Genomic DNA, 27,913 nt, shown 5'->3' with positions numbered 1-27,913 from the left:
TTCAGAGAACACCTCTGAGACACCCGGACCAACCAACCCAACCACCCCGTGGCTCAACGCTTCAACTCCCCCTCCCACTTCACCAAGGACATGCAGGTCCTTAGACTCCTCCATCACCAGACAATAGCAACATGACGGCTAGAGGAAGAGTGCCTCATCTTCCGCCTAGGAACCCTCCAACCACAAGGGATGAACTCAGATTTCTCCAGTTTCCTCATTTCCCCTCCCCCCACCTTGTCTCAGTCTCAACCCTCGAACTCAGCACCACCTTCCTAACCTGCAATCTTCTTCCTGACCTCTCCGCCCCCACGCTCACTCCGGCCTATCACCTTCACCTTATCACCCTCACCTTAACCTCCTTCTACCTATCGTATTTCCAACGCCCCTTCCCCAAGTCCCTCTTCCCTACCTTTTATCTTAGCCTGCTTGGCACACTTTCCTCATTCCTGAAGAAGGGCTCATGCACGAAACATCGATTCTCCTGCTCCTTGGATGCTGCCTGACCTGCTGCGCTTTACCAGCAACACATTTTTAGCAGTGATATCTGAGCCCCAGTCAAGCTCATTAAGGTGATAAAGGAAGATCTTTACCTCACAGTGGAATTGTGCTGGAAATGTTAGGAGGTCTACAGCACTGAGGATGCATTTTCCAGCCCCCTTTCATTGTTAAGAAAGCATGGACATCACTAACAAGAAAGAAAATGCATTTCTGGAAATTTCAAGATGTTCATGCCTGGTCCCTCACCTGACCATCAACAATGAAAGAAGCAGCTTCATTATCTACCCTTGTTGAGGTTGAATGGTTGAGATCAATGAGTTTTGAACAGTGAATATTGAAATAATCAACTCTATGATTATTAATTGAATATTGAGCATATGTAACACTTCACTGGTTAAGGTCATGAGATTGGCGCTGAAGGTAAATAAAACCTAAAACGTTAGGTGGAGATACGGGGAAAGTCCAGGTAAGTGGCATTGAAATGCCCATCAGCCATGATTAAATGGCAGCATGGACGTTATGGGCCGAATGGCCTTACTTCCACTCCTATGTCTTATGGTCCTCATTTAATTACACAACTAATTATGGATTTTTATGATTGAAGGGAGTTAGATGTTAAAATTCAAATACCAAATTAATAGATTAGATTAGATTACTTACAGTGTGGAAACAGGCCCTTCGGCCCAACAAGTCCATACTGACCCGCCGAAACGTAACCCACTCAGACCCATTCCCCTACATTTACCCCTTCACCTAACACTACGGGCAAGTTAGCATGGCCAATTCACCTAACCTGCACATTTTTGGACTGTGGGAGGAAACCGGAGCACCCGGAGGAAACCCACACAGACACGGGGAGAATGTGCAAATTCCACACAGAGAGTCGCAATGGCGGGAATTGAACCCGGGTAGTGCTAACCACTGCGCCACCATGCCGCCCCCATAATCTTACAACATTTGCTGTACAAACCTGACTAACTGCAATCCATCAATGGAAGTCCCATTGGGTCAACACCTAACCAGTATCCTTTTAGCTAGATGAGGTCAGCTCCATAAATCTAGATGCAAGGAGTAAGCAGGAGACCGAGTCCTGTACTTATCTCACTGGCAGAGTATCTGCCTTTGATAGATCTGGCTATAAATGAACATTGGTACCACTGCCCCGAATACCAGAGGCTATGAATATAGCTCTGGATCTGACTTCAATGTACGACATACATATACTAAAGGGAGAACAAACCTACATTCTTGTCACAATTTGCAATGAGCCAGTCAATGTGACTACTCCAATCATGGAAACATGTCCTGATTTCCTTAACTGCATTTTATAAATCATACTTGAACCCTTTTAAAAGCAACCACTAAACTAATTCAGTTCTAATGTATTCCCAGTCCTGAGTTTGATTGTTTGCAAACATCTGAAAGAATACATCACTGTCTGCCAAAGGAAGACTGACAATACCTGATGACTGGATCCATGCCAAACCCATCCCTCAGGCTATTCGGGGCAGTGGTACCAATGTTCATTTATAGCCAGATCTATCAAAGGCAGATACTCTGCCAGTGAAATAAGTACAGGACTCTGTCTCCTGATTACTCCTTGCCTTAGTCTAGGTGAAGGAGCTCACTCTCCTCCACACCAAGTCTAGCCAACAAGTTACAGCCCTTACTCTGTCAACCCTCTATGTGTGGTGTTTAGAAAATGGCGATCGCACTTAAGACCCTCAATAGGTGACTGCACAAATGCCAGGCACTATAATCTGTAAAATATTCCAAAGCATTGTACTGAACTAAAAAGGAAGATTTAAACTAAAAATCAAGAAACCTGCTATCTGATTCCTTGAGGTAACCCAGAGTAGAATGTTGTTACTGAGTAGCTTGACACTTCACAATGACAGCAGGACGGTACATTAAATGTAGCAGCATTCAATTATAGCAGCAATTACTACTCATTTCAGTTAAAGATCAAGTCTAGCTATTTGAATTATGATTAACATTATTGTTCTTTGCAAACAGTAGCTTTGTAAGAATCATTTTCTAACACTCTGAATCGACACATTCCAATTATTATGAGTCTAATGTGTGAAAATGGATAGGGATAAAGCAAGTGCCATGGCAAGAGACCTGAAAACACGAACAGGTGTTTGCATTGTCCTTGGGGAATGGGTTATCAAATGTTGGGCAACATGTTGTATAACACTTGGCAAATTTGGAAGTTTGAAGGATCTCTTGTCACTTGTCGTATGTTGAACTAGAGAATAAGTGCAACAATACAAGGATATATACATCCAAAAGCACCATTCTAGCCCTTCAGTCACATGTCCTAGTGGGTGAGCTCCTTAAAAATACACTGTCATCGCCATCAATCCATTTCAAATAGAGTTGCATCATCACTAAGCTGAGTAAGCTGATGTTCTAAGTCTTTCTAAAAGCTCGACTCTGAGTTACAAATGCCTACTACATAAAGCTCAGTATGAAATTATCTGCCATTACAGAGAATTAGGGACATTGACCAACTGCAAAGTGCACTTGATTTAAATGGATAAACAGATGTTATTTGTGCTATAATGCGTGTCTGCAACTGACATATCGACAACATGTAAATATTCTAAGTAACAGGCTGCCAGTATCGCTGGAAAGGTTTAGGGAGGTCACCTGAGCACATTAAACAGTGTACAATGATAAATCCTAGATTAATTATGTGCTTGCTACAATGCAAAATGTACAAAAGGCAATTCCCTTACTGTCCCACACCATAACATTAAGATGAGCAAGGAAATATTTTCATACATTACACTGAGTGATAGCACCAAGTATTCCCAAATTACACACAAATCAGATAAAATGTAAAGGTACACTTTCACTATCTGCCAATTGGACATTGGATTTCCATTTACATGAACTCTCAGTGTCGAATTCAGCCTTCATGTCACAACAGCACCAGTAGAAGTTTTTGTTTATTGTGGATCATAGCTTCCTTATTCCTTTTTAGACAGGCAGGAGGCTGGAAGAACACAGGACTGAAGAGGAGTTACACCCGAAAAATCGACTTCTCCACCTCCTGGTGATGCCTGGCTTGCTGTGTGTCCTTCCAGCCTCCCGCCTGCCTACTTTGGAGTCCAGCATCTGCAGTTCTTTAGTCTCATTATTCCTTTTGGCAACATTGAGCATTGATTTTACGTCCGAGTCTGGATTGAGATGTTTCACTTTAGGTATGACCCCGTAACCTTCAACAGAGAGGTAATTCTGCCTGAGGTAATGAGGATGCAGGGCTAATGTTGTGAATTTACTATCCTTGACACTAATTCCACGCCCAAATCCCCCAGCAAGCCACCCCTCACCTGTACCTAACTAAACTTCTAGAACTCTGGGTCAATGTAGTTGGCACAGATTCCTCTGCCACTTCTAAAGCTAGTGTTTCCCCAGCAACAGGAGCTCTATTGTGACTTAGCTATGGTGAACAGGGTCATCAGTCTTTCACTTGGTGGTTGTATTCAGCACAATAGCGGAGTGTAGTGCGAATCTACCATCAAGACGTATGCGCGCAAACACAGGAACATTACCAATGGGAGTAGCAAAGCCCAGAAAAAGCAACTTTTTGCTTTCAAAACCAGGGGTGCCTTCCTTTTCCTCCATTAGTGCAGTTTTGGATAGAACTGGCAAAATAAAACAAGTGCAGAAAAATTGCTTTTCCAGCGAAGAGCATTCATTTCCAGTAGCCACTCAAACCTGATTTTATTCCAAGTAATTATGCATGAAATGAATTTCAAGAGCCATTTCTTAAAAGTAACCTGGTAAAGGAGAGGGTGATGATGCTATGCCTTACAGGGTAAGGGACTGATCGAGGCAAGAGAAGCCAATAGGCTCTCCATCTCTTCAGCACAGCGTTTCAAGTTGAAGGTCAGTGCATTGGCACAAACATCACCACTAGCAAATGTTGCTCTCAATGCCAGAGCTGGCAGCTGAAGGGCTACTGCAGTGGGACTGGCACTTGAGGTCTCCCATCACCTCCATAGTTCACTCACAGCAGCAATGCTAACCCCATGTCTCCTTTTCTCCAGAGGAACAGGCTTCAGGTGACAAAAGGCAGGAAGTCTGCTGTGCGGTCACTGCTTTCTCCACTAGGAATTAGAAGACATAGATTTTGTCTCTTTGCACGTGATCCAGGTCTTCATCCAGAGTCAACAAGATCTAAAGGAGGAAACGAGAGGCACTAAGACTGACAAGAATGAAACCAGGTTATCACCACCAGGAAAGGCCAAATATTTCAGTCTTAAAAAAAAGCGAAGATCAAGAGGTGAATTGAAGGATGCATTTTAGACAATGTAAGGGTTTGGTAGGAGAGAGAATATTGTTCTTTTTGTGTGGAAGACCAGAAGCAGAGGCTTTAAGCACAAGAAATACACTTTTAAAAATCCAATTGAGATTTCAGGAGAAACCTCTTTACCCAGAGAGTGGTGAGAATGTAGAACTTGCTACCACTGAGTGTAGTTGAGGCAAATCACATGGATGTATTTCAAGGGAAGTGTGACAAACACATGAAGAAGAAAGAATTATAAAGTCATGTTAATAGAGTTCGATGAAGATTGGTGGGTGGAAGGTCATGCTGTTGGTGAAACCAGGAACCCTCTCTCTCTCTGTCTGAATTACCATCTCCATCCTCCATCAGAGTAGCTGCTTCCTAATGATTTTTTCCTTTTGTCATCAGTGTGCTACCTCACTCATTCACTAAAGCCTTGGCTTCTTATGTTCCAGAGTTCTAGAGTTAAATTCGCAGCATTAATCAATGCTAGCTATGTCATGCAGTTATCTACACTGAATACCACATACAAAAAGAAAGCATGAGTTGTGAATCACAGAGATTCCAGGGCAAAGAAGGGGAAAAAAAGCTTTAAAAAGTTTGATAAGAGTTGGTCACATCGAATAATCGTTGAACTGACACAGTAATGGGGAGTGTATTTTTAGTAGTATCTGAGCAATTGGGCAATTTACAACAACTTGCAACTATATAGTGCCTGTAATGTAGCAAGATGTCTGCCAGGAGTTTATCTAACCAGATTTAATGCCAAGGATATTGAGGAGGGCATCAGATGATAATTTGAATAGAAATAATATGCAAGGGAGTGGGGAAAAGACAGGAGATTAGCACAGTCATATTGCTCATTTAAAGAGCTGGTGCAGACATGATGGGTGGAATGGTCTCCATCTGCATCATGACCCTTCAGTGATTCTGGGATGTGTTAATTAAGCACAGGAAAGGCTTATAAATATTCATATGTCAGGCAGCATAAGTAGAGAGAAACAGTAGAAGTTTCCAATCTTTCATCAGATCTGTCTGGTCTGAAACATTTACTCTGTCCCTCTCTCCACACATGCTGCTAACCTCTGAGTATTTCCAACAGATTCGGATTTTACTGCCAAAGATATTAGAAGAAGCCAAAAGTGAGGCAAAGAGGAAAGTCTCAAGGAGCATCTTAAAGGAGGAGAGGGAGGTGGAAGGTAGGCTAGGTTACTTACCAGGAAAGATCCAAATAGTGCTATAGAGGACAAAAAATGCCAAATGTCATGATCATCAAAGAAGTCAAGCAGGATACATTCTCTGTTGTGCTCCCTGGACTCTGCTGGGGTTTTCTGTAAAATAGGAAAAGAAACAAATATTTATTCAGCATTAGATAGTGGGAGATGTTAAAATGATAACATTAATTTATTGAATCAATAGATGAAGACAGTTGTAGAAACTGGTTCTCAGTTGTGAAAGTAGCTTGTGCCGAAGGAGAAATGTAGGGATAACATTTCAGGTTAAAGTCCTATCATCACAATTAGATGTATGTTAGTAGGAGCTACAGGAAAATAAGTGGACACTGAATCATGGCCCACTGAGCTGATGGAGGATTTGCTTACCTGCCACGTACTGAGGCCCTGAAAGAAGAAAAACAGAGCAAATCCCCAGACTACAGCTGTGCAGATAATACAGATCAGGGGAATGGGCCTGATCGATTCACCACTTCGGAGCTGGGGACAGAGAGAAAACAGCAGTCAGCTATAAAACATCCAATAACTTAGAAAACACTCAAGGAAATTGTACCTAAGCAGCTTCACTTTACTGATGTGCCTTAAACTCCAACAAATGCAACTTTTTTTTAAGATTAGATTACATTAGATTACATTACAGTGTGGAAACAGGCCCTTCGGCCCAACAAGTCCACACCGACCCGCCGAAGCGCAACCCACCCATACCCCTACATTTACCCTTACCTAACACTACGGGCAATTTAGCATGGCCAATTCACCTTACCTGCACATCTTTGTGACTTGTGGGAGGAAACCGGAGCACCCAGAGGAAACCCACGCAGACACGGGGAGAACATGCAAACTCCAGGGAATTGAACCCAGGTCTCTGGCGCTGTGAGGCAGCAGTGCTAACCACTGTGCCACCGTGCCGCCCATAAACTGTTACAGTTACTGTTACAGATTAGACAAGTAATCATCTGTTTGGACATGGGGTGACTGCTCATCAGATCTTCATCTTGAAACACCCGAGGAGAAAGTGAGGTCTGCAGATGCTGGAGATCAAAGTTGAAACTTTATTGCTGGAACAGCACAGCAGGTCAGGCAGCATCCAGGGAACAGGAGATTCGACGTTTCGGGCACAGGCCCTTCTTCAGGAATGTGGGTCTGAAGTCATATGTGGACCAGATAAGGGTGGCAGTTTCCTTCCTTAAGGGAGTGAACCAGATTGGTTTTCTCCTGACAGTCAACAATGATTTCATGTTCATCATTCGACTCTTAATTTCAGATTTTTGATCAAATTCAAATTCCAGCATCAGTCCCGTCAGGATTTGAACCCAAACACCCAGAGTATTAGCTGGGTCTTCAGAGTAACAGTCCAGTGATAATACCACTAGGCTAATGCCTCCAGATGGCTCTCTATAGAGAGCTGGGGAAGAAATCTGATGAATGAAACATACACTAGAGACCTAGAGCAGGCTTTCACGAAGGCTTGGAAGCTGATTGGGATGAGTCAAGGCGAGGGATCAGGAAAAAATGATTCCTGAAGAAGGGCCTGTGCCCGAAACGTCGAATCTCCTGTTCCCTGGATGCTGCCTGACCTGCTGTGCTGTTCCAGCAATAAAGTTTCAATCTTGAAACACCCACCAAGCTGAAGATGGGCAGCGTGATGGCTCAGTGGTTAGCACTGCTGCCTCACAGCACCTGGGACCTGGGTTCGATTCCCATCTCAAGTGACTTGTCTGTGTCAAGTTCACACATTCTCCCCGTGTCTGTGTGGGTTTTCTCCCACAATCTAAAGATGTGCTGGTTAGGTGAATTGGTCATGCTAAATTGCCCGTAGTGTTAGGTGCATTATTCACGGGTAGGGGAATGGGTCTGGGTGGGTTACCTCTTCAGAGGGTCAGTGTGGACTTGTTGGGCCAAATGGCCAGTTTCCATACTGTAGGGTGTCTAATCTAATCTTGCCTTGAAAACATATATCTTCTCCTGATCCCTCGCCTTGACTCATCCCAATCAGCTTCCAAGCCTTCGTGAAAGCCTGCTCTAGGTCTCTAGTGTATGTTTCATTCATCAGATTTCTTCCCCAGCTCTCTATAGAGAGCCATCTGGAGGCATTAGCCTAGTGGTATTATCACTGGACTGTTACTCTGAAGACCCAGCTAATACTCTGGGTGTTTGGGTTCAAATCCTGACGGGACTGATGCTGGAATTTGAATTTGATCAAAAATCTGAAATTAAGAGTCGAATGATGAACATGAAATCATTGTTGACTGTCAGGAGAAAACCAATCTGGTTCACTCCCTTAAGGAAGGAAACTGCCACCCTTATCTGGTCCACATATGACTTCAGACCCACAGCAACAGTGAGCTTTCTCCTGATACTAAATCAAAAATGTGAACTGTCGCCCTCTCTCTGCATGAAGTATTTCCAGCACTTTCTCTCTCTGCCTGTCAAAACCCTTCACCATCTTAAGAATATTATCAGGTCACTATGCAGTTTTCTCTTTTCAGGAGAAAAGACCACCAGACACAAATGCACACTCATCTTATGATTGAATAAAACAAAAATCTGCCTGGTGCCTCCCTCTGATGACATGGGGTAAATAAGTAACCAATGGGTTATAGGCCTAAATCTTCAGCCTCCCTATAATTTGCAAGAACAAGCGAGCTGAGTGGTCTGCTTCAGCCCAGCGGGAAAGTGAATAGGATCAGGTCAGATGTAGCATTTTAACTCCCATTGACTTCAGAGGCCCATTTGACCCTCAGTTTCTCAACGGTTGAGCTGAGGTAGAGTTACTTTCGCTGTGGCAATCCACAACAGAAATTAACTTAGAACGGTTAGTCAACAAAATACCAACATAACTAAACAAACATAAATAAGTCAGAAGTATAATTGCTTAAGCAAATTGATTTGAAAAGTGGAGATAATAATTAGTACAAAGTGAAGACTATGACCACCTAGTATACAGAGAGGTGCATTCAATAGAGACACCGGACACCTAATCAGAGAACACACTATTTCCTAACAGTGTTCAATGTGAATCAAGCCAACTATTTTGAGTGTGCATGTGTCTGGTGGCCTTTTCTCTTGACCTTTTATCAGTGACCTGATAAAATTCTGAAGATGGTGAAGGGTTTTGACAGGCAGAGGGAGAAAGTGCTGGAAATACATCATGCAGACAGAGGGCGACAGAGTTCACATTTCTGATCTCGCATCAGGAGTAAGCTCACTCTGACGAAAGGTCACAGAAATGGGTCTGGGTGGGTTACTCTTCGGAGGGTCGGTGAGGACGTGTTGGGCCAAAGGGCCGGTTTCCATATTGTAGGTAATCTAATCTAATCTAAACTGAAGGATTAAACCTAGTTCTCTTTCCACAGATGCTGCCAGACCTGCTGAGCATTTCCAGCACTTCCTGTTTCTATTTTAAGATTTCCAGCACTTATGGAGGGAAACTTTCCATGAGGACTGAGCGAGGCTAGAACCCGCAGTCGGAGCAAATCTTTTCGGGAATTTAGGAGAAACAACTTTAGCAGACGGCAGCTAGAATGTAGACATGCTGTCTACATTGGGACAAACAGCAAAGATATGTTTAGAAGAAAGTTATTTAAACACATGAAGGAGATTGCTGAATGAAGTTGGGAAGATGTGGAGCATAGCTATTAGTAGAAACCTGATGGGGCAAATGGCCTATTTCTGTGTTGCAAAAACACTGATCAGCCATTCTCTTACCTTCATGATGATGTAAAAAGCGAAGTAGAGGAGTAAGTTGCAGATTCCTATTGCCAGCAGGTAGGACGCAAAATCTTTGGGTCTCAGAATTAGTCCGTACGCAGCTCTGAAAAATAAACGTCAGCTAATTGACAGCATGCCAATGTCAGGTGATGAAACCACGCAGTGTACTACAACACGTTCAACAGCCAGTGGGCTGTTTCCTCACACAATCACCTTCCTTGTCCCATCTCGGGGACAGGCGTGCCCTCCAGAGACCAGAATCAACTCGTGAGCTCCCATCTATTACTGCCTTTCAGGGAGTGAGTACAGACAGGACAGCCCTTCAGTAACCAGAGGAGCATCTCAGTTTGAAGTTTTCCTTTTGACAGGGTGCTGACCATGACCCTCTCAACCCGGAGCAAGCAGGTCATTTGTTTATCAACGCTACATTCCAGAGGCTGGAGCACAGAATCCAGGCTGCAGTAGATGTTGAATTGAGGCCTTGCCTCTCCAATTGACAAAAGCAATCCCATGATAGTGCTCTAGGTATGGGCAGGGCAGTTTGTCCTTATTCCCAGGACAGTACTAAGCTGCACAACTCAAGCAGTTTACCCGACTGTTAACTACTCAGTGTTGTATGTAGAATCATAGAATCCCTCCAGTGTGGAAAGAGGCCATTTGGCCCATCAAGTCTGCTCTGACTCTCTGAAAAGCATCCCACCAGACCCAGCCCTCCCCACCCTATCACGGTAACCCCCCATTTCCCATTGGCTAATCCTCCAAACCTGCACATCCCTTGACAACTCGGACCAATCCACCTGTCCTGCACATCTTTGGATTGTGGGAGGAAACTGGAGCACCCCGAGGAAACCAATGCAGACACGGGGAGAATGTGCAAACTCCACACAAGACAGTTGCCTGACACTGGAATCGAAACCGGGTCCCATGTGCTGTGAGGCAGCACTGCTAACCACTGGGCCATCGTGCTGCCCCACTGCTTGTGGGAGCTTTCTGAGTGCAAAGGGGTATGCTGTGTTTTCCAAAGTGATTATGGTTACCATACTCCAAAAGGGTTGTGAAATGCACTTCCTCAGATTAAGAAAGATGCTATATACATGCAATCTTTCTTCTTTTACTTCTACATCACCTTTACTTCAACTAGAACTGTCTCTCCATTTACTCCGCCAACTGACATAGGTGCACATGAGCTGCTCCAGAAGATCGTCTCCTTTGTGATAGAACAGCAAGAGAGAACAATCTCACTTCCTTTCTGTGTCTCCCCACTCGGATCAGTTTGAAATGATAAAATGTTGACACAGGGAATCTGCAGCTGCAAGACACCCCTTTACTAACAAGACATTAAAAGTTTGAACGAGATTTCCCTGGGGTCGGGGAGTCCAGAACTAGAGGGCATAGGTTTAGGGTGAGAGGGAAAGATATAAAAGAGACCTAAGGGGCAATTTTTTCACGCAGAGGGTGGTACGTGTATGGAATGAGCTGCCAGAGGATGTGGTGGAGGCTGGTACAATTGCAACATCTAAGAGGCATTTGGATGGGTATATGAATAGGAAGGGTTTGGAGGGATATGGGCCGGGTGCTGGCAGGTGGGACTAGATTGGATTGGTATATCTGGTCGGCATGGACAGGTTGGACCGAAGGGTCTGTTTCCATGCTGTACATCTCTATGACTCTATATGAGCATGTTTGGATGTAAAATCGACCAATTTACCAACACCACAGAAAGCCTGTAAATATGGGTGGCTGAGTGAGTGGACAGGCCTGAAGGTTTGAATATTCTCCCAGTGCCCGTCACACATTTAGATAGCAGTATGGACTAATTTTAGAATTTAGCATTCCTAGCACCGATTCTTGTTCAAGGTATTCAGAGATTTCATGATAACAATGAGCAAGATGGACATGGATTAAGAGGCAGTAGGCAGTCTGATACTCACAGTGACCAGTTCACAATATTCCCCATAATAAGTAATACCATCCGATCCTGAGAAGAGAAGATGAAAGATTTTAGCAAGAGATGAAAACAGAAAATCAAAGTTCAGACCATTCAACCTCCCACCTGCCGTGCTTTGTCAGGAACAGTAATTTCACCTTGTCATCTCTTTTTGTTTGTTTGCTTGTGTAGTGTCACTCGTTGCTCTTACATCACTGCCAAAAGAAAGCAGTCCTCTTTGCCTGCAATTGTGAATGAAGAACTCTGAAGGAGCACTTACTATGTAGGCAGGTCCGCTGCACTGTCGGATATGGTCAGTGTAAATCACATGAATAATCCTTCGGCAAATCCCTGTATCTGTAAAAAAAAAAATCCAAGATTTGAATATCACTGCAAAGAAAGATATACGGCCAAAGCAAAAATTCTGAATTTCAAACTAATACAAGTTTCAAAATTTGTTGTGATTATTTGAAATTTGGCATTATTGCATTTGTCCTGATAATTACAATCCAAGGTGCTAAAACAATCTGTGACGATTACACATTTGTAGCGAATACATACAGAAGCAGGGTCAATTACTCAAGTCACACAATCCATGATACTGTCAGTCTTATGGGAATTACACACACTCCTGGCTAACCCCTGTAACTTAACCATTTGCATCTGCAGGACGAAGTGTCCTCCGGGGGACTGACTGGGGTGGGAGAGGTGAATGATTATATGGGGCAAAGAAGTCGCTTTTGAGAAGGTCTTGAAGAGGAACTTAGGTAAGAAAATCTCAGCACTCCTAGAGGGTGAATCTGTTCAAGATTTGTTTAGCTGCAAGTAGGGTTTCTGCTGTAATTATTATTGACTGTGCAGCAGCAAAGCCAGGTGGAATTTCAGCTTTCTGGGGCATGTTATAATTGTGCAAGGCGTGTCATCCTTTCGGAATGTTATTTAGATCATTTCACAACATGCTTTTTTGACCATTATTGAGTTGTGCCCTCTGCATTGGCACAACCTTACGCATTGCTCATATCTCTGAATGCTTAATACAAGGTTTACTTAATGCTGCATTTGTAACTTGTAGAGAGGCTTCAGAATCCATATGGTTATGCACTGCATGTATTCACTCCAAAGCAACACAGAGAAAGTAGCATGTCTCGGATGGGAAGTTAAAATAAGATTGTGTTTGTCTGCTCTGGTGCCGCAATATTAAACATACAAGATAATCATCTAAAGAAGAACAAGGTACATTTCAGAAATCCCCCTGACATTCCCCCTTGAAACAACGTCAAAGTTGCATCATGCTGGGCAGTTCACTGTGATGTCTTAAAAGATATTTAAGGAGTAACAGTTACTGCATTTCTGTAACAATTGTAATTGCATTTTTAAAATGTATGTAGTTTCACCCTTCAAGGGAAGTTTGACAATGTTTGAAGATGTCAAATAAAAGCAAATACTTCTTTCTAAATAAAGATTTCTTTTGAGTGTAAAATGGCGGTATCCAGGTAGCATCCTCTGTCTGGGAGTACTCAGACTCAGTGATAGTCTGTGATTCTTCACCTGGTTCTGGAATGCTAGGGGGAAATGGTAGTGGTATGGTAATATCATTAGGCTGGTTTCCAGAGGCTTGGGCTAACGGTGTGAAATATAGCTTAAATCCCACTTTGACAGCTGGGAGAATTTCAATGAATTAAAAGGAAACCCCTGAAAGAAAGTTAACAACAGTCATAGTGACCCCAAGAAACTGTAATCAATTGCTTTGTTAAAACCTATCTGATTTGCTATTGTCACTTATAGAAGGAAATCTGCATTCCTCACCTGGTCTGGCCACATGTTACCCTAGGTACACAGCATTGGGGTTGATTCTACTATTTTGAACTGAAATTAAAGATGCCTCTAACCTTTTACATTGAAATTAAATCTCACTCTATTCTTTCAAACTGAAATTAAAGCTTTCTCTACTCTTTTAAACCGAAATTAAAGCGTATGGGTTGACTCTATCCTGTCCTCTGTGATGGTCAAACAAGACACTTTATTGAAAGTAAATTAGGGATGAAGGAGCAAACACTGGCCAAGCCAGCATCATCCACATTCCTTCAAAGAATTAAAATAAAATGAAATCTGTCTTGGATGGAGATGCTGCCTGGATAACTGGGCACAGCTCTTTGTTTCACCAGCTGATAAATTGCTGTAGAAATGAACAGGAGGTCGTAACAGCCTGTCCTCTAGGTTTGACACCAAAAAAGAGACAGAGCGGATGGACAGATAAAGAGAAGATTTATTTTCTGTGCATTCCCAGTGAAAAGAAGGTAGTAATTACCGAGTTTCCAGCGGCCCATGTAGTACAGTTGTATACTGAGCAAAAGTGTCGCCAGGATGTGAATAAAGGAGAAAACGGCCCAGAACACGATGTAATCCTTCCCGAAGACCTGCACAGAAGGAAGCAAAAATAACCAATGTTGTTGTTTCCTTCTTCCCAGTTTCTGTAATGCTCCGTGAACACTACTCTCTTATCTGACCCTACTCTGCCTTTACCCTTCCTCCCCTGAGCCAAATGGAATCTGCCTCCACTTGGTGCTGATGGTCTGGTCAAATCATAGGCCCTTCTGCAATCTCAAGACTAATAGCCTTATTGGCCATTGTACCTCTAAGGTTGGAAGGACCGGTACAATAGACAGCAGGACCTGTAACAGACTGGCTTTTTAAAAGAATATATATTTGGTCATTGGATGTGAATGTTCCTGGGCTAGTATTTATTACTCATCTATCCATAATTGCCCCACGAGTGGTTGGTTAGGAACACTTAGAGGGCAATTTAGAGTCATAGGGTTGTACAGCATGGAAACAGATCCTTCAGTCAAATTCTCATCCATGGTGACCAGGTATCTTAAATTAATCTAGTCCCATTCTCCAATATTTGGTTCATATCCCCTGATCTCTTCCTATTCATGTTCCCATCCAGATGCCTTTAAATGTTGCAATTGTACCCACTTCCACCATTTCCTTTATCAGCTCATTCCATACACGCATCACTGTGTGCGTGAAAACGTTGCCCCATAGGTCCCTTTTATGTCTTTCCCCTCTCACTCACCTTAAAACTATACCTTCTAGTTCTGGACTCCCCCACCCCAGGAAAAAACCTTGTCTATTTACCCTATCCACGCCCATCAGGATTTTATAAACCTCTATAATAAAGTCATCCCTCAGCCTCCAACAGTCCAGGTAATCAGCCTCTTCCTAAAGCTCAAATCCTCCAACCCTGGCAACATCCTTGTAAATTATTTCTGCACCCTTTCAAGTTCCACAACATCTTTACTATAACAGGGAGACCAGAATTGAATGTAGCATTCCTAAACAATGTCATGTTGAACTGCAACATGACCTCCCAATTCCCAGTACTCAATGCGCTGGCCAGTAAAGGCAAGTGTACCAAACACCACCTTCACTGTCCTGTCTACCTGCGACTCCACTTTCAAGGAACTATGAACCTGCACCTCTAAGTCTCTTTGTTTGGCCACATTACCCAGGACCCTACTATTAAGTATATGAATCCTGTCCTAATTTGTCTTACCAAAATGCAACACCTAACATTGATCTATTCAAGTACATTCAAGTAGTTTAGGCAAGGCCAACAGATTTCACTCCCTAAAAGAGCATTAGTGAACCAGATGGGTTTTTCCAACAATCAATTCATAGTTGCACTTGGCCAGCTTTTAATTCCAGATTTTTATTGGATTCAAATTTCACCATCTGCAATGGTAAGAATTGAACTCATTGAAGATTTGAACAAAGCTAAAAAATTTCTTTAAACGAAGGGAAGAGGGAACAAATCAATCGGACACAAGGCCAAAACCTCCAGGAATATGTGCCAAGTGTCAATGACCTCCGCTATTGTTGCATTTAAAAGGCCAGTATTCGGTGAGATTCCTCTAATCTACAGATTAGTGCACTATAGGAAGTCTCTGCCCTTTGATCAGTGCCAATGCAAGATGACTCTGGGTGGGAATGAGAATAGATTTTGGTAAGGTGTCTCAGGGATAGCCCAGCAGAGAACCATTCACCCAGATACACTCTTGAACAAACACAGATAGTTCCCTTCAGTTTTATATAATGGAATTTTAAAATCAACGTGCTGCTTGACCAAGAGTTCATTTGGTGGTGGTGGTGGGGGGAAGAGATGGGAATGGGGTGGGGTGCGGTGGGGGGGAGGGTTATGGTGGTGGTTGGGAGGCTTCAACAGCTCCCAGTGATCAGGGCCTAGCACTCAGGCCCAGCTGGACTTGAGCTTGGGCAGAGCCAGTCGGGGCAAGTGAGGGTCCAATTCCCTTGGGGTGAGTGAGGTTTGTTTCCCCCAGCATGAGTGAGGATCTGATTCCCTCGGGATGAGTGAGGGTCCGTTTCGCTCGGGATGAGTGAGGGTCCCTTTCCCTTGGGGTGAATGAGGGTCCGATTCCCTCGGAGCGAGTGAGGGTCCAATTCCCTCGGGATGGGTGAGGTTTGTTTCCCTCAGCACGAGTGAGGGTCCAATTCCCTCGGGGTGAGAGAGGGCCCAATTCCCTCGGGGTGAGTGAGGGCCCGATTCCCTCGGGGTGAGTGATCTGATTCCCTCGGGGTGAGTGAGGGTCCGATTCCCTCGGGGTGAGTGAGAGTCCGATTCCCTCGGGGTGAGTGCGGGTCCGATTCCCTCGGGGTGAGTGCGGGTCCGATTCCCTCGGGGTGAGTGCGGGTCCGATTCCCTCGGGGTGAGTGCGGGTCCGATTCCCTCGGGGTGAGTGCGGGTCCGATTCCCTCGGGGTGAGTGAGAGTCCGATTCCCTCGGGGTGAGTGCGGGTCCGATTCCCTCGGGGTGAGTGAGGGCCCGATTCCCTCGGGGTGAGTGAGGGCCCGATTCCCTCGGGGTGAGTGAGGGCCCGATTCCCTCGGGGTGAGTGAGGGCCCGATTCCCTCGGGGTGAGTGAGGGCCCGATTCCCTCGGGGTGAGTGAGGGCCCGATTCCCTCGGGGTGAGTGAGGGTCCGGTTCCCTCGGGGTGAGTCAGAGTCTGATTCCTTCGGGGTGAATGAGGGTCCGATCCCCTCGGGGTGAATGAGGTCCAATTCCTTCGGGGCGAGTGAGGGTTTGATTCCCTCGGGGCGAGTGAGGGTCCGATTCCCTTGGGGTGAGTGTTGGAGACCAACTTGCTTGGCATGATGGCCAGTGGGACCTGGGGTGTGAAGCAGGGATTTCTGACTTTGCTCCCGCTAACAGGTGAATGGGGTCAGTGCAAGTTCAGACACAGGCAGCAGAGCTTTGGCTGTCCCCAAGTGAGAGTCAGAATTGCTTCTCAGTGAAAGCTGTACTCACCACTCCCAGCACAGAGAAGAATATGACTAAGGCAAGACTGGCATAAGCAGAATAGGCACTGGCATTAATGTCCGGGTGTCGCTTCTCATACAGCTTCAGCATACAGAGGCCTGCTATCATGTACATGAAAGATGTGTCTGTGTGTCAAACAGAAACAAGGGTCAGAACACACTTACACATTCCTAGATCAACACTCATTCTCAGTCTGTAGTGGTCATTGCAGCATCCGAGGAGCAGGAACGTCGACATTCTGAGCATAAACTCTTCATCAGGAGCGAAGAGCTTGGTGAAGGGCTGATGATCGAAACGTTGATTTTCCTGCTCCTCGGATACTGCCTGAATGGCTGTGTTGTTCCATCACCAGACTCTGATCTCCAGCATCTGCAGTCCTCACTTTCTCCCTGTAGTGGTCACTGTTGTGTTTTCTCAGATACACTAAACCTCTGTGGGTAATGGAAGTTTTATCCAACGTGTCCTAACAGTTGCTCCCTTCTGTTGTCAGCATCTTGCCTACAATTCTGTTCCTTTTTCTCGAGGTGACCACACCCAGGCTTAACAGTTGCACACAGAAAACAAATACCAGACATACATTATCGAATAACAAATGGTTGAACTCTCCAGTCTTTAAAAGGATTCTCCAAGACTAGGTCCTTACAGTGCAGACCGAGGCCATTCAGCCCATCAAGTCTGCACTGACCCTCTCAAGATCATCCCACCCAGACCCCCACCTTTTCCATGGCTAATCCACCTAGCCTGCATAGTGTGGGCAATTTAGCAGGACCAATCCACCTAACCTGCACATCTTTGGATTGTGGGAGGAAACCCAGACAAACACGGGGAGAATGTGCAAACTCCACACAGACAGTCAGCCAAGACTGGAATTGAACCTGGGTTCCTGACACTGTGCGGCAGCAGTGCTAACCATTGAGCCACCGTGCCACCCAAGGACAGAAATGCAGCAGTCAAATTATGTGATGCGTTTAACTAAAAGTTTCAACTGAATCTCCAGTCATTAGAAATGACACAAGGATGATAAGGCCAGTGATAATCAAATATGTTAAAAGATGTTATACATGTTAGCCCAAACACAAGTGGTAGCATTCTCTTCTCTGAGTCTGAGGTTTGTTGGTTCAAATGCTGGTCTGGGATTTAAGATCAGCAATTAGGGCTGACCCACGTAAGTGCAGTGCTGAGGGAATACTGCACTGTCGGTCTCCCCTCAGATAGTGGCAATAAACCAAGGCCTTACTTTCCACTTCAAGTCAACATGAAAGATTCTGTGGCTCTACTTCAAAGAACAGACAGAATGTGATCCCCTCAATCAACACAACCAAAACAGATCACTCTCTCATTTGTGAAAACTGATTAACTGTTACAATACAACAGTGACAACACTTCTATAGAACTTTACTTTCTGTAATGTATTTTGTGAAGTCGGTGGTCTTGAAGGTGCTACATAAATGAACTTTGCTTACTTTGAAAGATATGTCTGACCTTTCTCCAGCCATAGCTTTGTCCAAATATACTGGACCAAGAGTGACCTGTTGTTATGAAGAGCTACTAAAGATGCATTTCATCGATTAATTATTCTGTTGCAAATACCAAAAAGAAATCTTTCTTTTTGGACCCTTCAATTTCTGGTCAAAAGCAGGTCACAGAGTCATAGAGATGTACAACATGGAAACATACTCTTCGGTCCAACTCATTCATATTATTATCTGTTTGGAGACTAATGCAGAGCTGATCGTAACAACTCAAAGCCTGACAAAGTAGTCGGAACTGATGTGTATTCCATTTCAGCCTTCGTCATTCTAAAGAACTGTCACTTAATCTCTCTCCCTGAGTCCATATGTTCTGGATTGCAGTTTCAACCCATTTGCCCACCAAAATACGCCGAGATGGCAGGTTATCCAGATGATGTTTAAAAACAAGTTTATTCACTTTTCTAATCATTTCTGAACTTCAAGATGTGCAGCAGTCAGCTATGATCATTCTTAAATGGACAATCAGCAAAGCTTGAACACACATCCAGAGCCAACAGCTTGCCCTTGGACTCCAGGTGAGATGTCAATTCTTAGAAACATTAGAAATGGGTGTAAACTCACCAAACTGGAAGTTAGTGTAGTTTGGACAAACATGGTAACAGGCACTGAGTAGCCCTTCCATCATCAGAGCAGTCCCCATCGCATAAAACAAACCAAAATGTTTAGGGATTCCACATTCCTTCAAAGACAATCAGAGACAAGTCCAGTATTACTCAGTGTTTAGTTAACTGGTGGACTTGCTTGGGTGATTGCTAATCTTAATAAAACGCATAACTGACTGTCAATCAGATCAACGAGATCAGGTTCAATTCCCTCAGGACCAAATTAGGTTGGCGAGATCAGCATTAGAAAGGGAGAGAACCTGTGCATTGGGCATTTGTTGTAATTAAGGGTCACAGCCAAGTCTCTCGTGACTATCAGTGATGATTGTCAGTGGTGGCACTGTTATCTCAAAGAGAGATGGATGTAAAAAGTCCCATTCTACTGTCTCCTCACCAACACTTCACACTCAAATAAACCAACTGCTCATTCATCTTACTGTTGATAGGAGTTTTAAATATCTACCCTTCATTCAAACCCCTAATCAGCCCTGCGATTTTCTCTCATCCCAAATGTTTTCTGAGATATCTGCACTCCTCTTGACTACTTGATTTTAATCATTCCACAATGCTGGTCAAATCTTTTGCAGCCAAGACGCTAGAATTATTCTTGAAACCTCAACTACAACTCAGTACCTTCCTGGAGACATTTCTGAAACTCCTACTTCTTTGAACAAGTTTTTAATTGTCTGCTGTAGCATCTCCTTATATGGTTCATTGTTCAATTTTGCTTTATAACATTTATGAGGAACCTGGAGGCATTTTATTACCTTAAAGAAGCCATATAAATACAAGCTCTTGCTGCGTTCCTCATTAAAACAACTGGTAGGAAAAATAAGACAGTAATTCACTTGCTTCTGAGACATTCTGAGTTATATAAACTGCAAAACAGGTGATGGCTCTTTTGTTCTGTTGTATTAAATCAAGCAACATCCTCACCTATGTCTGTTATTTTAAACCAGGTACTAAACAATCTTTTTAAGATGACTATCAAAATCATTTTATACTTTGCTTGATGAAAAGGCACTGCAATATTTGCTAGACTATTTATTCATGCCTCCATTATTTACAGTTTTGAATATTCGAGCACATTCCTGTTTCGTGTGTCAAATTCGACCCTCTATAAATTTAGATCATCCAAAAGAGTGTTGTCCATGTCTCATGGATCTCCAAAGAAAAATGCTGAGGTGCATGTCACATTAACTCTGGTTTTTCTTTCCACAGAGGCTGCCAGACCTGCTGATTTTCTCCAGCCCGCCTTGTTTAAATTTCAGATTTTTAACATTCACAGTATTTTGCTTTTATCTTAGCAAGCCTTATTCGCCCATGCTCCTGTTCCCCCATTCTCCTCCATTCCTGTTCCCCTGTAAGGAGAAAGTGAGGTCTGCAGATGCTGGAGATCAGAGATGGAAATGTGTTGCTGGAAAAACGCAGCAGGTCAGGCAGCATCTAGGGAACAGGAGAATCGACGTTTCGGGCATTAGCCCTTCTTCAGGAATGAGGAAAGTTGGTCCAGCAGGCTAAGATAAAAGATAGGGAGGAGGGACTTGGGGGAGGGACGTCAGAAATGTGATAGGTGGAAAGAGGTCAAGGTGAGGGTGATAGGTCAGACTGGGGTGGGGGCGGAGAGGTCGGGAAGAAGATTGCAGGTTAGGAAGGCGGTGCTGAATTTGATGGATTTGACTGAGACAGGCTGGGGGGAGGGGAAATGAGGAAACTGGTGAAATCCGAGTTCATCCCTTGTGGTTGGAGGGTTCCTAGCCGGAAGATGAGGCGCTCTTCCTCCAACCGTCGTTTCGCTGTGGTCTGACGATGGAGGAGTCCAAAGACCTGCATATCCTTGGTGGAGTGGGAGGGGGAATTGAAATGTTGAGCTACAGGGTGGTTGGGTTGGTTGGTCCGGGTGTTATCCTTGGTGGAGTGGGAGGGGGAATTGAAATGTTGAGCTACAGGGTGGTTGGGTTGGTTGGTCCGGGTGTTATCCTTGTAACCCCATTCCCCCGTTACCCCCATGCTCGTTGATGTACATTTTCTCCACGTCAAGCAATGTCTTGATTTTAAAATTCTCATCCTGCTTTCAATTGTCTCTAGAACCTTCCCCTCTTTAGTGCTAAAATCTCCTCTAGGCCAGAACGCTCCAACAACCTGTGTTTCTCTCATTCTGACCACTTATAACACCCTCAATGTTAATTACTCCATTGGTGTCCATGCTTTTACCAGGGCACTAAGTTCTGAAATTAAAAATCTGCACCACCTCCCCTCTGCCTTGCATTTCTCCTTTAAGGTAATCCCTCAAACCATTGACCAATCTCTGGTCTGACCTAATATTTCAGGGGAACAGGAATGCAGGAGAATGGTGGAACAAGGGCACATGGGCACATGGGAACAAGATAAAAGCAAATACTGTGAATATTGGAAATCTGAAATGAAAACAGAGTATGCTGGAGAAAAATCGCTAACCACTGACCCTATAATATTTTGTTTTACAATGATCCTATGACGTGCCTTGGGATGTTTTATTACATTAAAGGTGCTGTTATTAAGGGAAATTCAAACCGTTAAACCTGCCCTCAACACCACCACCAATACCCTTTCCACCCTATCCCAGCACATTACCAACTCTGTCAGTCAACTGGAGGCAGCCCAGGGAAGGGTCACTAGGTTGATCCTGGGTATAGAGAGACGGTCTTGTGAGGATAGCCGAGTAGGTTGGGATGTGCTCATTGGAGAAAGAAAGATGACATAAGACTTATAAGGGACTTGACAGGGGAGATGACCTCAGGTCTAGGACCAGAGGGCATCATCTCAGAGAAAGGGGCTGACCATTTAGGACAGAGTTGAAATAGAAATCCTCCTCTCAGAGGGGAATGTGCCTGTGGAAGTCTTTATCTCAGATAGCTGTCAAGTCTAGATCATTTGGAATACTCAAGGCTGAGAACCTCAGATTTTCAATCATTAGGTAAAACAAGGGTTATGGGGAAAGGGCTGGAAAGTGGAGTTGAGAATGATCTGACCAGCCATGATCAGATTGAATGATGGAGCAGAGTCAATGGGCCAAACGGCCAACTTCAGCTCCTACGTCTTATGGTCTTATTAATTCAAACCCGACAGCTAAAGAAAACCAGGAAGGAGATTGGTACCAATGCACAGATGTCATTCCGCATTAGGGCCCGTTTGTGCAGAATCTCACGTTGTAAGACAATCAGCAAGAACAGAAGACCCAACATCAGGTATCCAAGGTTACTCAGGATATTGTTAAATGCACTGTTGGATGAAAAGCACACAATTAACTCTGAGCACACAGGCATTAAACGAAGAAAGCGACTGACAAACAGTAGAGTGTTGGGTAAGCCACCAAACACCATCTTTTATCAGATTGTGCCGTACATAATTGTTTATATTTCTTCAGCAGGACGTCCCAAACCCTCAGCAACCACCATCCAGAATAACAATGGTGACAGGTACATGGGATTATCTTTATTTCCAAATTCTCTTCCTAATTTCACTGCGTTCCTTTTTGGGAATGTATCGCTGTTCCTTCATCAAAAGTCTGGAACTCTCTTCCTAGCTGCATTGTGCTTGTGCCTACACCACATTGACCGGAGTGTAGTTCAATAAAGAACAACTACCAGCACTTTCCGAAGGGCAATTATAGATAGAGACTGTGATGAATTTGCCATTGGCGTCTATTGCAGGAGAATGAAAATAACAAATTGCACTCTATAAAGGTGGTACTATTCCCTGTGACATGCAGCAGGACAAAAATCAGGGACAGCAGATTCAACCAGGGAGATTAAGTTCTGCTACCACAGAATCTATGTCTTTAACATCATTATTTCAGCATAGTCACTGACCTGAGGACCCCAAGAGGATGAGCACACATGAAATTGTAGTAACAGATGTCTTGATTTCCCGTGATATTGAAAACCTGTTGGAAAAGAATGATGAATAAATCTGTCAGTGACTTCCTGCTGACAATGACATTAGGTCAACTGATGTTCTTTGATGTTTAGCATATGGTGAAAGCTCCTCTGCCTCACAATCTTTTCACAGGATCTGATGAGGAGAGGTCATTTATCAATTGAGCAGTTTCTAAGTTATTTGGGTGACAATTTAGCATATATTGGTGGAATGTTGCTTGACTCAACTTTTCTCCATTTCTATAACAGCCTTAATGTAGTAAACTGACCCAAGATATCTCATGTAAGATAGTGTGAATAACAAGCAGCGACATTTGGAGAGCTGACCAAAAGCAAGGTGGGGAACATAGGTTTCCAGGAGATTTCTGAAGGCAGTGAATGAATGAAGATATTGAGAGTGCGTGTCCTAGAGAGAGGGGATGAGATAGCTGAAGTGTTGCCCTCTCTACATAAGCAGTGAAGGAGGAAGAGACAGATGTTGAGAGGCAGAGAAAGCAGGGACACGGCTAGAAGAATAAGTTACAGCGTTTGGGAATCGAGGTAAGGGTTAGTAAGGGAGAACAAGGGCGGGAGGAATTTTGAACAATCTATAGTTGGTATGAGCAGCAGTGTGAAGAGTGTCTATCAGGACCTTACTGGATTAATACTCAGTATGAGCTGAAAATGTGTTGCTGGAAAAGCGCAGCAGGTCAGGCAGCATCCAAGGAGCAGGAGAATCGACGTTTCGGGTGTGAGCCCTAACTTGGCAGCAAGTTAATGTTGTAGGTCAGGGCGGAACAAATTTTAATTTTAGATACCAAATGGCAAATAGAAATTAGCCATTCCTCACATACTCACCCTAACTGGCAATGCAGTAACTTTCCATAAGTATGAGGCAGATACAGTCTAAGATTAGAGTTGACAAAGGGTGGTGCTGGAAAAGGCACAGCAGCTCCGAGGAGCTCGGAGCAAAGAGAGTCAACGTTTTGGGCAGATCCCTTCTGCAGGACGTCCTGCCTGAAATGTTGCCTGTCTTGCTCCTCGGAAGCTGCCTGACCTGCCGTGCCTTTTCCAGTGCCACCCTTGATCAACTCTGATTCCTCCAGCATCTGCACAGTCCCCATTGTCTCACAGTCTAATATTGTCTGCACTGTCTGTGGCCCACAAGGACTGAGCCAATTTCATTCCACATTTTCTTGGTTCCTACTCCTACAATGAGTCGGGGAGGATCTCAGCTGGAACTCCAGTTACTAGCTGTTGCATTCCCAATTTGGAAACCCACTTTGGAGAATCAGCTGTGGAATTCTGCAAAACCAATTCATTGCATCCTCAAAGATTCTGGCTATTAAAACTTTTTGCTTTAAAACAAAAATCACACTGATCTCCAAAGCTAATCTCTTAACTGTGTTTCTTCACAGTAGTCTTGATGTTTCACAAATGTACAGATTGAAATGCTAACTTTTAGTACTGCATTGTCAGACTGTTGCCACCAGAGGGCTAACTTTCAATAGTATCTGTTTTGTGGCACCACCAGGCTATGCTCAGTCAACTGAGTGATGAATTTGTGATCAGAATACACTCACTTTGAATCACAATAGACTTTACTCAGATTCCATTCTTTGGCAGTAAATTAAATGAAGATAATTTTTTAGTATGTGGGGAAGAAACATGAGATTAAGCAATTATATCTCATAATGTGATTAGCTGACCTCCAACAGAGGTCCAATCTCAATCACTGTTTTCCTGACACCTTTGATGGCTTCCTTTGACAGCACTTACTAAATCCACAACCCCGTCTACACAGGTTCTGCATCACTCTATGCCCTTTTATACGAAGGATGTTGTGAAACTTGAAAAGATACAGAAAAGATTTAGAAGGATGTTGCTGGGACTGGAGGGCTTGAGTTATGGGGAGAGGCTGAAAAGGCTGGGGCTTTTTCCCCTGGAGCATCAGAGGCTGAGGGGTGACTCGGATACATGGGACCATCACCACTTGCAAGCTACCCTCCACATCACAGTCCACCCTGACTTGGAAATATATCATCTTCGCTTCCCGTCACTGGGTAAAAATCCTGGAATTCCCTCCTTAACAGCACTGGAAAAGGGTGTCCCTACACCACATGGACTGCAGCGATTCGAGAAGGCAGCTCAATGCCAGCTGTTTGGGAAAGGGTGACAAAGGTTGCTTTGTCCAGAGATGCTCGTATCTCATGAAAGGATAAAGAATGTTGAAACTGTGACACTATAGTATCTTTCGGTTCTGTTCTTTCCTCAATGAATATATTTCCCATTCAGGTGCAGGCACCTTGAGAACTTACACCAGATTTCTCTGTGTGCTTTTTTCCGCTGTTTGTTAACCACTTACACAGCTCGGATGTGAACATCCCCAATGGGTGGCACGGTGGCACAGTGGTTAGCACTGCTGCCTCACAGCACCAGAGACCTGGGTTCAATTCCCGCCTCAGGCAATTGACTGTGTAGATTTTGCACATTCTCTCCGTGTCTGCGTGGGTTTCCTCTGGGTGTTCCGGTTTCCTCCCACAGTCCAAAAATGGGAAGGTTAGGTGAATTGGCCATGCTAAATTGCCCGTAGCGTTAGGTGAAGGGGTAAATGTAGGGGAATGGGTCTGGGTGGGTTGTGCTTTGGCGGGTCGGTGTGGACTTGTTGGGCTGAAGGGCCTGTTTCCACACTGTAATGTAATCTAATTAGAAAGTCTATCCCGAAACTGTCCTGGTTAACCACTCACAAACAATGAATCACACCATAAACGTTCACAGTGTATGAAATCAGTCTGAATCATTCCAATTCTTACCGTCTGATATGTGATGACCAGTTGAATCACTGGCAGTGCGTAGAAAACTGCTATTGTCGCGATATTCCTGAGAAAGGAAACTATCACAAAGTTAATTCTTGAATAGATAATACAGTCTTCAATCTCTGGAAATTCAGCTAAAAATAAAACAAGTTACATACACATTGGAGGTTTGCCCTTGGTTTTCTACATCCATCCATCCCGAAAATATACTCAAAGTTTGCAAGTGCCCTGAAATGTTTGGTGAAACTAAACCTTGACATAATCATAGAAAACGGAAACAGACCCTTTGGTCCAACTCGTCCGTTCCAACCAGATATCCTAAATTAATTTTGTCCCACTTACCAGCATTTGGCCCATATCCCTCTAAACCCTTCCTTTCATATACCCATCCAGATGTCTTTCAAATGCTGTAATTGTACCAACCCTCACCGCTTCCTCTGGCAGCTCATTCTGTACACCGCCCTTGGTGTGAAAATGTTGCCCCGCTGGTTGTTATTAGATCTTTCTCTTCTCACCTTAAATGTATGCCCTCTAGTTTTGGACCCCCGCGACCCTAGGAAAAAGATCTTGGTTATTCACCCTATCTATGCCCCTCATGATTTTATAAATCTCTATAAAGTCACTCCTCAGTCTCTGATGCTCCAGGGGAAAAAGCCCCAGCCTTTTCAGCCTCTCTCTATAACTCAAACCCACCAGTCCCAGCAACATCCTTATAAATCTTTTCTGTATCTTTTCAAGTTTCACAACATCCTTCGTATAGAAGGGCATAGAGTAAGAGAACCATGCAGAGCAGAAAAAGGCCATTTGGTCCCAATGAGCTAGAAGCATCTGGATGGGTACATGAAGGAAGGGTTTAGGAGGATGTGGGCCAAGTGCTGGCAAATGGGACTAGATTAATTTCGGATATCTGGTTGGAACGGATGAGTTGGACCAGTGCTTTATAACTGTATGACTCTATAAATGTAATGACATTGAATGTCAAGAAGAGACAGGAAGATTCTCTTGTTGGGAGAGGTTTATTGCCTAAAAATGTGCAGATTAATGTCACTTGCCATTTATTAGCACAAACCTGGATGTAACCCTGTGTCCTATTAGCTATATATCTCTTAATAGCCTGACCTCACTTGAAATCAACAAGAACACAATTTTCACAGTACTCTGTGTTATTTCTAGACTGCAGATGTGTTTCATGGATTATTGGTTTTATGAATTCTTTGTATAAGGGTTTACTTAGTATCATCACTGCACAGTGAAAGTCAGTGCTAGTTCTCAGGCTGAACTGCAATAGCAGCAGCAGCAGCAGCATTGTGGAGCTCGGAATGAAGAAAGGGTGATTTAGCCTAGTTAATTAGCCTGCTCAAATAATGGCAACATGACCTTGTGTCACAGGGCAGACAGTACAATGTCCCAGGTGGTATCAGAGCCTCAGGGAGAGAAGGGGTGTAAAAACTGGAGGAGAACAATTTAAAAAAAAACCATAACATTTGCAGCAAATCTCTGATATTAGAAACTTGACTAACCAGAAATAAATTTTATATTTTTTGCTGAGAACCCGCTTGTCCTTCCGTGCAAGGTCAGAGACGTACAGAAACCTCTGCAAATATAGAAAGAAATGAAGAGTTTTTATTTAAGAAAGGGTTACTACTCTTTTCCTTTCTGGAGGATTGTCCAGGGAATGATAAGTGGCAGGTATTCACCTCAGAATATGAAGAATATAAACAAGCACCATGAGGTACAATCAATGTCCAATTCTATAAACTAGAAGCAGTTCTGACCTGTCACCACTTACCTTTCTGGTTTGCGGTTAATTCCTTTCTCTGTGTGTGTGCCTGTGAGAGAGAATATGTGTGTGAGAGAGAGAAAGGATGTGTGTGTGAGAGAGAGAGAATGTGTTGTGTGAGAGACTGTGTGTAAGGGAGTGAGAGTGAGTGTGTGTATGTGTGTGCTAGAGTGAGTGTGTGTGTGAGAGTGAGTGTGAGAGACAGTGAGTGTGAGAGAGTGTGTGTGAGGGAGAGAGAGAGAGAGAGGATGTGTGTGAGAGAGAGTGTGTGTGTGTA

General features: G+C 43.9%; 1 protein-coding gene across 6 annotated transcripts in view; it reads right to left on the bottom strand.

Annotated features, from left to right (window-relative positions):
- Positions 1–2,503: 2,503 nt before the first annotated feature.
- The window catches only part of sidt2 (SID1 transmembrane family, member 2), a 92,529-nt gene continuing 67,119 nt past the window's right edge, over positions 2,504–27,913 (bottom strand). For 5 of the 6 annotated variants that reach the window (XM_043676617.1, XM_043676620.1, XM_043676618.1 and 2 more), the window contains 13 exons: positions 27,377–27,450; positions 25,854–25,920; positions 22,996–23,069; positions 22,282–22,405; positions 19,104–19,221; positions 16,999–17,135; positions 13,977–14,085; positions 11,949–12,025; positions 11,673–11,719; positions 9,739–9,844; positions 6,400–6,510; positions 6,016–6,129; positions 2,504–4,689 (listed from right to left, as the gene is read on the bottom strand). In XM_043676617.1, the coding sequence (XP_043532552.1) occupies positions 4,627–4,689; positions 6,016–6,129; positions 6,400–6,510; positions 9,739–9,844; positions 11,673–11,719; positions 11,949–12,025; positions 13,977–14,085; positions 16,999–17,135; positions 19,104–19,221; positions 22,282–22,405; positions 22,996–23,069; positions 25,854–25,920; positions 27,377–27,450 (1,221 nt within the window). In that variant the 3' untranslated portion in view covers positions 2,504–4,626. Of the gene's footprint in view, positions 4,690–6,015; positions 6,130–6,399; positions 6,511–9,738; positions 9,845–11,672; positions 11,720–11,948; positions 12,026–13,976; positions 14,086–16,998; positions 17,136–19,103; positions 19,222–22,281; positions 22,406–22,995; positions 23,070–25,853; positions 25,934–27,376; positions 27,451–27,913 lie in introns of all 6 variants that reach the window. The other variant, XM_043676623.1, reaches the window with a different exon arrangement.

This window comes from Chiloscyllium plagiosum, chromosome 35 (genome assembly GCF_004010195.1).
Source record: "Chiloscyllium plagiosum isolate BGI_BamShark_2017 chromosome 35, ASM401019v2, whole genome shotgun sequence".
NCBI classification, from domain to species: domain Eukaryota; kingdom Metazoa; phylum Chordata; class Chondrichthyes; order Orectolobiformes; family Hemiscylliidae; genus Chiloscyllium; species Chiloscyllium plagiosum.
This window is presented reverse-complemented; position numbering and strand designations above follow the sequence as displayed.